General features: G+C 40.9%; 1 protein-coding gene across 1 annotated transcript in view; it reads right to left on the reverse strand.

Annotated features, from left to right (window-relative positions):
- SLC16A10 (solute carrier family 16 (aromatic amino acid transporter), member 10) overlaps positions 1-8,451 on the reverse strand; it is a 169,134-nt gene that overhangs the window by 15,504 nt on the left and 145,179 nt on the right. Inside the window, exon 5 of the mRNA XM_011970650.1 lies at positions 1,317-1,460. Within this exon, the coding sequence (XP_011826040.1) occupies positions 1,317-1,460 (144 nt within the window). The remainder of the gene's footprint in view (positions 1-1,316; positions 1,461-8,451) is intronic.

The raw sequence follows: 8,451 nt of genomic DNA on the forward strand, positions 1-8,451 counted from the left end.
GCTTGAGCCTGGGAGGTCGAGGTTGCAGTGAGCCGTGATGGCACCACTGTACTCCAGCCTGGGAAACGGAGTGACACCTTGCCTCAAAAAACAAAAAAACACCAACCCCCGCCCCCCCAACTTATGTCACCCTCTGGCTTAAAATCCTTTAATAGCTCCTGGTAGGTTGCAGGATAGAGCTCATGTACATAACGGCCCTTCCCAAGCTGCTTCCTGTCCAACCCCCAAACCAATCCAACCACTATTCTCCCTTTACTCCATTCAAACATTCGTTTCCCAGATACAACATCCCATGTCACACCTCCACAGCTTTCCCATGTGTTTGTCTTTGCTCGGAGCATGCTTCTCTGTCTTCCTTATCTACATACTTGGTCCTCTCCTCTTAACTCTACTCAGACCTAGTGACTCTGACTCAGATGCATGGTGCCTATGTTGCCATGGCACCCATCTAGCAAACCCATTTTTAAAGCTGCAACACCGCTTTATCTTCTCCCATGAGACCATTAGATACTAGCTGAGGGCACAGACCACATCTCACTTAAGTCTTCAGCATTTAGCTAAGTGTGTGACATGAAGGAGTCACTTCGATACTTGTTCTGTTGATTGTCAGTAATGATCTTGGAATTAGCATTTGTTTATGCTCACCCCAAAAAAACAGGAGGCAGTTTGCAGTAAAGAAGCTCAAAAGTCACACACACAACCAAATTTTCTAAGACATGCAAAGGGCACAGGATCTGCACATGACTATGAGAACTACACCAAAAAACATTCTTCATAGAAAAAGCAATGGACGAAAACCATTCTGGTTTGTTGGAGTTCCATGACAAAACAAAGAAATTGTTTCATTGCCAATTTTTCATGTTTAAAACCCAAACTAATAACTGACTTTGTCCTTGAAAAACTGCCTAAAGAAGTTATGTTGTAGAAAATATTTCTCATTTTTATAGAAGAATTTAAGCCACTTTGGGAGGCCGAGGCGGGCAGATCACCTGAGGTCGGGAGTTTGAGACCAGCCTGACCGACATGGAGAAATCCCATCTCTACTAAAAAATACAAAACTTAGCCTGGTGTGGTGGCACATGCCTGTAATCCCAGCTACTTGGGAGGCTGAGGCAGGAGAATCCCTTAAACCTGGGAGACGGAGGTTGCGGAGAGCTGAGATTGCGCCATTGTACTCCAGCCTGGGCAACAAGAGCGAAACTCCATCTCAAAAAGAAAAAGAAGAAGATAAAAAATAATTTAAGCATGTAAGTACATTTAATGAGCCATCGGGTGATGAAAGTAATTTCTGATAGGGGAAAAGTGTAAAAAAGTACCTGTAGATAAACCTTCTTCACACCAGGCACATAATCTGCAATCCGGCCAAAGAGCAGTCGTCCAACTCCTGAAGTGATGCCAATGCACATGAGAACAACCTCTTTATTTTTTTCATCTTGAAATCTTTCATTTACATGTTTCATCTGTAGGCCAAAGAGAAAGAAACCACACTAAATATGGTAGAAAAACTTGGCAAGTTTGAGGCTTTGCATCAAATGCATTTGCTTCTCTGCAATGTTATGGGCTCTCAACTTTCTCCAAATTCGATATTTATGAAATTTGTCCTGTGATAATTTTTCATGAAAACATATGAAAAAAAATTAACATGTTTTAGTTTTCATTTTAAAAAGCATTTTTATGGCTGGGCACGGTGGCTCACTTTGGGAGGCCGAGGTGGGTGGATCATCTGAGGTCAGGAGTTCGAGACCAGCCTGGCCAAACATGGTGAAACCTCATCTCTACAAAAAAATTCAAAAATTAGCCAGGCGTGGTGGCACACGCCTGTAATCCCAGCTACTTGGGAGGCTGAGACAGGAGAATCGCTTTAACCCAGGAGGCAGAGGTTGCCGTGAGCTGATTGCACAACTGGACTCCAGCCTGGGCGACAGAGCAAGACTCCGTCTCCAAAAAAAAAAAAAGCATTTTTATAAGAGTTTTTATTTTTCAACAAAGGGTTAGAAGCATGCAATTATAAGCTATATTGAGCCATTAGCTAAAGGAAGAGAACAGACATTTGAACATACCTATTCTCTCAAGGTCACCCAACGACCCGTTATATTATCTGCTCCCTAAGAGACAGTTCAAGGGTCAATTCTGAAGTTTTATTTCTTCTAGGAGGACCTGAACCAAATCGACACCCCTGAAATGAGTTATAACAGAGCTTCCAGAATGAAAGCATAAGGTTCTCTACCTGTAAAGTTGCCTATTTGTGTAGCATTAGAACAGATAAAAATGCAGGGGCAGCTTAACAGAGCAGTGAAAAGATAAACCACTGGAGAGGCAGACTGCTTGCGTTCAAGTCCTGGTTCTGTTCTTACCAGCCTTGTGGCTTTGAGTAAGTTCTTAACCTCTAGGGTTTCAGTTTCTTTGTCTGTAAAATGGAAATTGGAGTAGTACCTACTTCAGAAATTGGTTGTGAGGATTAAATGTCTGTGTAAAGAGCTTAAAACAGTGTTTGGCACACAGTTAGTAACAATCAGATATTAATTTTAGCCTTCTTTTTTCAAAGGACCTTTCTCCTCCATGTACAGTGTACACATAACAGAGACTACAGTGACCTGTGGGCCATAGATAGCCAGTGAGCATATTCTGTTTGACGTTTCCATAATGCCCGACAATCACCATCCCCCACAACACACGTGGGTCTCAGTCCTGGAAATCTGCAAGCAAATTTCCCACCAAATACAACTACCCATGTAGTGCCCATGTGGCAGTGAATAGCCTTCCTGGATGATATCTCTATAAAACACTTCTCATTTTGCATTTTAAAAGCCCATTTATGTATCCCAACACCATCTCTTTTTTCTCTTCTCTTTCAAAACTATTAACTGTTTTCCCTAACTTCTGTGTTTTCATACTGGTCCAGAATAATCCTCCTAAATATGGCTTTAATCTCATCAATTCCTTATTCAAAGGCGGCCCACTGCCTACATTTACACTCCTTAGTTTGGTATTCAAAGCCTTCCGTAATCTGTTGCTAATCCATCTTTGTACCTTTATTACCTACTGATCTTTGACTCAGAAGTAGAAAATTCATCTGACTTACAAGCCTGGGTTAAACAAAACAAAACAAAACAGTAGAAAATTAAATGTCTAAGGGCCCGGTGAAATAACACAAAAAAGTCAAACAGGTTCATTGGAGAGAAAGGACATATATTTCAGTCGATTATTATCATATAGGTCTACCAATGTTGCCAAATCTACCTCTAGGATCCCTTTAATTTAAAAGAAAAGTCAGAAATTCGGATTTTGTGTGGAAATGTTGGCATCTAATTTAAATTTTGGACACTGTGTGATCCAGCTCTACAAAAGTCACACAAAACACGTCTGCAAACTGCATTAGGCCTGCTTTGATCTCAGCCCTAATCGCATCTGGCCCAGTAGGACAGGTTTATTCACAATGTCACTTAAACATGCCAAGATGTTCTTACCCATCTACATTTCTGCTGCCTCTTCTACCCTCTTCAACTTCTTAACTTCTTGTTATTGCCAAAAGTTTTCATTTGGTATCTGAGGTATTCCGTGTTCCTACCCAGCCCTGTTAGTGTCTCTACACATTCTCTTAAGCAGACACTTCATGTAAAATTAGACATATCCACTCCTGTTTCAAAGGCACCTCAAAGTCAACAGGTCCCATGCTGAACTCAACTCACCCTCACAAATTGCCTGCCCCCCATTTCAGTTAATACACTACTATTAGCCCAACTACCCATGGCAGAAACTGACAGCTACCCTAGATTATTCCCTTTCCCTCTTCAAATCCAAGAGCCACCACTGAATCCTGATGATTTACTTTCTAAATCTCTCAGACTTGCTTCCTTTGGCCCACGTTCCTCATGGTATTTTAGTTCCGTTCTTACCACTCCTCACCGGGACCACTACAGCAGCCTTCTAACATGCTTTTTACTTGAGCCCTCACTACTAATTCTCTCCCCTCTAACCTATGTTCCCTGAGAACACCAGGTTAGGTTCAAAATGAACCTGTCTCAAACAAACAAAAATAAGAGACATTCTTTAGTATTCATAAAAGACTGAATCTACCAGGCATCTTTTTTTATGAAACTAAGAACACCTGTCTGTCAAATAGCTATTATTCCTTATTAATGGTTTCTTTTTCCCCCGCCCTACTTTGTACTCCTTAAAAGGAATAATAAGGTGAAATGTTTGAGGTATTTTGAAAGAAGATAAATTGGGTAAATTCAAATTATGCTTAGGTGGGAACTTAGGTCTTCACCTAGAAGGGGCATTATTTATTTATTTATTTGAGATGGAGTTTCGCTCTGTCGCCCAGGCTGGAGTGCAGTGGCGCAATCTCAGCTCACTGCAACCTTCACCTCCCTGGTTCAAGCGATTCTCCTGCCTCAGCCTCCAGAGTAGCTGGGATTACAGGTGTGCACCACCACGCCCGGCTAATTTTTGTATTTTTAGTAGAGATGAAGTTTCACCATGTTGGCCAGGCTGGTCTCAAACTCCTGACCTCAAGTGATCTGCCTGCTTTGGCCTCCTAAAGTGCTGGGATTACAGGCATGAGCCACCACGCCCGGCCTAGAAGGGGCATTATTTAACTGAATTTTGTTACTGTCATGATTATTTAAATAAAGCAAGAACTTCAGCTTCTAATACTCCCTCCCTATTCCCACCAAAATCTGCAAACTAAAAAAGTTTCTTTGGTCAGTATGTGAGGGAATCTGGGGATGCTGGATCTCTGGATCCTTTCTCACTGAGGCAGTAGTTACCCAAGAGGTCTGGTATGTTCTACTTGTGTTCTGGGCCATCCATGACTGCTGCTGTTTTATAAATTTCTGCCCATCTGTCATCCTCTGGAGACTGGCATGCCCTTTAGTTCAGCAGAAAGTGAATACAGGACAAAATGGATATTTCTAACAAAGAGTTGTAGAGATATGGAAATGTTGAAGAGATGTTTTCACTTTATTTTTTAAACCAATTCAAAGCTTATACTAGAGGCCACTGTCTACACAGGGGATAATATTATGTTGTAGAGCAGTTGTTTAAAGTTAACTTTAAAGATAAGTTAGACTTTATCTAAATGTATTAAGTGTCAGGAATTCATCTTTTTTTTTTTTTTTTGATGGAGTCTCACTCTTTCGCCCAGGCTGGAGTGCAGTGGTGCGATCTCGGCTCACTGCAACCTCTGCCTTCTGGGTTCAAGCGATTCTCCTGCCTCAGCCTCCTGAGTAGCTGGGATTACAGGTGCCCACCACCAAGCCTGGCTTATTTTTGTATTTTTAGTAGAGACGAGGTTTCACCATGTTGGTCAGGCTGGTCTCAAACTCCTGACCTCGTGAAACACCTGCCTCGGCCTCCCAAAGTGCTGGGATTACAGGCATGAGCCACTGCACCTGGCCAGGGATTCATCTTTTATTTATGTTCTTAAACATCTGTTTAATTCTGGGTTGCACACTTCCAGGGGATTAACAAAACCTTGCTAATTGACATCTTCGACACTGACTGTGTCTGAAACATTTTTTCTTTTTAAGACAGAGTTTCACTCTGTTGCCCAGGCTGGAGTACACTGGCACAATCACAGCTCACTGCAGCCTCGACCTCCTGGACTTAAGCAATCCTTAGCCTCCCGAGTAGCTGGGACCACAGGTACATGCCACCACACCCAGCTAATTTTTAAATCATTTTTGTAGAGACATGGTCCTGTTATGTTGTCCAGGCTGGTCTCAAACTGCTGGGCTTAAGCAATCCTCCACTCTTGCCCTCCCAAAGTGCTGGAATTACAGGCATGAGCCACCATACCCGGCCCTGGGTAACTGTTTCTGACCAGCCAACTGAAGGCAGGTTCCTCTTCCCTCACTAGAGCCCACGGACAGATTCTGTTTTTTGAGAGGTCTCAGGCAGTAGCCCAAGAAAGTGATCATCTCACTGGAATGGCCTCAGCCCGGGCCTCTCTCTTCTCCACCTCTCTTACAGGGGAGCCACAGTGTAAGACATTTGGAGACATCAGATGGTGTTCTGGTGAAGAAGCTAAGGCAGAGTCCTCTAGCTCTCATATATCAACCACAGAGGAAGTTAAATGGGTGGCCACAGTACAAAAGCAGCTCCAATAAAGCCGATGAACATGCATTAGAAACTCAAGCTTCTCATCACCAAATGGTTTCATGATAGAATGCCCAACAGAAGGGAACCCCAAATCACTATATTTACAGAAACCTGTGAGGTGCAGTGGTGGTACACATCTGCAAAGCAAGGATGCCACTGATCAAAAAGGTCCAATAATTACCTACTGTACTGTTTTCTAAGATTGTGTAATTTGGCCATGCCTTGATGGTCATTATCTTCCTCCTTTTAAGGGGGTGAGTACTTTTTGTTTAATGTCTTTCATGTAAGGTTTATGGAATTTATTAAATAAATATGATAAAATACTGGTGCACAAAAGTTAGACTATATATCTTTGGGGAGTCATAGTTTAAAAAGAAGGGGGATTACTGGAGACTCTTCAAACAAAAGTAACTTTATTTCTGACAGAGGACTTGGAGTAACAGCTGACTGACAACTACGAAGTGCTAACAAAGGCTGTATACAGAGGCCAGGAAAGCAGGGCAAAAACAGGCCCAGGGGAGGAGTGGAGACTGTGGGACTAAAATAATCACAACTGTCTTCTAGGCAGAACTGAATAAAACAACCCCTCCACCCCCACCCAATAGTTATCATCCACTGCTGTTGCAGTTAACTATGCTCTTTGGGAGATAAGATTTCAGTCACCCAGTCATCATCTGTATTCGTTTATAATTATTTTGATTCATCTCTGTCCTTCCTCATCAGATACACATCATCAAACTGAAAAGAGGTGGACAATAGCTAGACATGTACATTCATTTTATGTCTAGGAGAATAAACTCTTTGGGGGAGGGAGGGAATCTGTATGTTTTACATTTACATGGTACATCAAAAAATGGGATAATAAATCCTACATAATATTTACAGCAATTATGGAATTCAAACTGATTCTTTTAACTCCCTGCTTTCCAATACGGACACTAAGTTCAAAGCACTTTTACTCACTGCTGTTCACACCAGAGATCGGCAGCTTCAGCCTGTTGCCTCTCATTTACTGCATTTTGGAGTAATTCTAAGAAAATATCCATCTAACATTTGAAAAGCTATTCCGTAACTCTAGAAGACCATTCTGCCTAAATACACTTTTTTGAAAGGTAAACTCAAAAAGCCTGGCCCTTTAAAAAATAGATGTACATTCGAAAGGGAATAGAAAGCCTGCAAGAGTGGGTTAATGGATAATCTGAGTTTGTTACAAATCAAAACTTAACACTACCCTTTGACTTAAAAGTAGGATTAACAGAAATCTTCTGAATGAAATGAGACAGTTTATTTTGTTTTTTTCTTTCTTTTTTAAATGACTGTGTTTCCTCTGGCTGTGCTTTTGCTAGAGGAAGTAAATTAAAACAAGTGGGGCACTCCCTTAGGAAGTTCTGCATGAGCACTGCACACAAGCAAGCCGAGCGAGGTGATTATAAGGTGGAAGAAAACTAACTCCATAGATCTGAGTACATAAAATTAATCCCTTTACACCAGAACACACTAAAATAAAACTTTATGGCCACTGATAGATATTCATTGATTAGACTAGCCCCAAAATGTCCTCTTAGCTTCTTTAATCTGATCAACTGTGCCTTGAAACTAAGGTATCTCTAAGATATGCTTGAAAGGAAAAATTTCTTTGCTTGCCAACATGTTTAAGGACTGACATCTTTTGGCAGCACAGTGTCTATTTTTTAATGATATTTCTGTTGTGACTAAACTGTGGTGCAGGTACCTGCTCCCTCCTCAGCAGCTGACCAGGTGGAGAGCAGACCTTTGGCCTAACAGGACTGTAGGAGGCATGGGTGGTTGGTTCTGTTTGTTTTTTTAAACAGCTGATCTTTCCATTTCATTAAGATGGGTTTCCATGGTGTAGATAATCACGCATATCTACTGTTAAGACATGAAAAAGTACTGGGAAAAAAGAAGTTTCTGTAGTGCAGATTATTTAATAGCTACCAAAGGGCAGAAGAAAAAAAAAGTTCAGAAGGAAGAGATGGCTAATGGTTTAAAGAACCTGATTTTGAAAAAATTTCTAACTCTAAAAATTCTTTAAAAGCCTTTGTTATTTCTACTTTTTTTTTTTTTTAACAATTTTCCCTGGATTACAAACAAAACAAACAGTCCACCTATGACATAGCATCATTTAGATAAGATCAAGATTTAGTAAAATGTCCTAGAGGAATTACCAACCAAAACCAAGTTGGATTTAGATGCCAGTTTAAATAACCCTGCATTTTAGAAGTTTAAAGTAGACTTCATCTTAAAATAGAAAATAAATCACTAGGATTTTTAGGTAACTTGAAATTATTTAGTGGCTCTAAATAATTTCTGTGCCAGATATTTCAC

Source organism: Mandrillus leucophaeus, unplaced genomic scaffold, assembly GCF_000951045.1.
Source record: "Mandrillus leucophaeus isolate KB7577 unplaced genomic scaffold, Mleu.le_1.0 Scaffold96, whole genome shotgun sequence".
In the NCBI taxonomy this organism is placed as follows: domain Eukaryota; kingdom Metazoa; phylum Chordata; class Mammalia; order Primates; family Cercopithecidae; genus Mandrillus; species Mandrillus leucophaeus.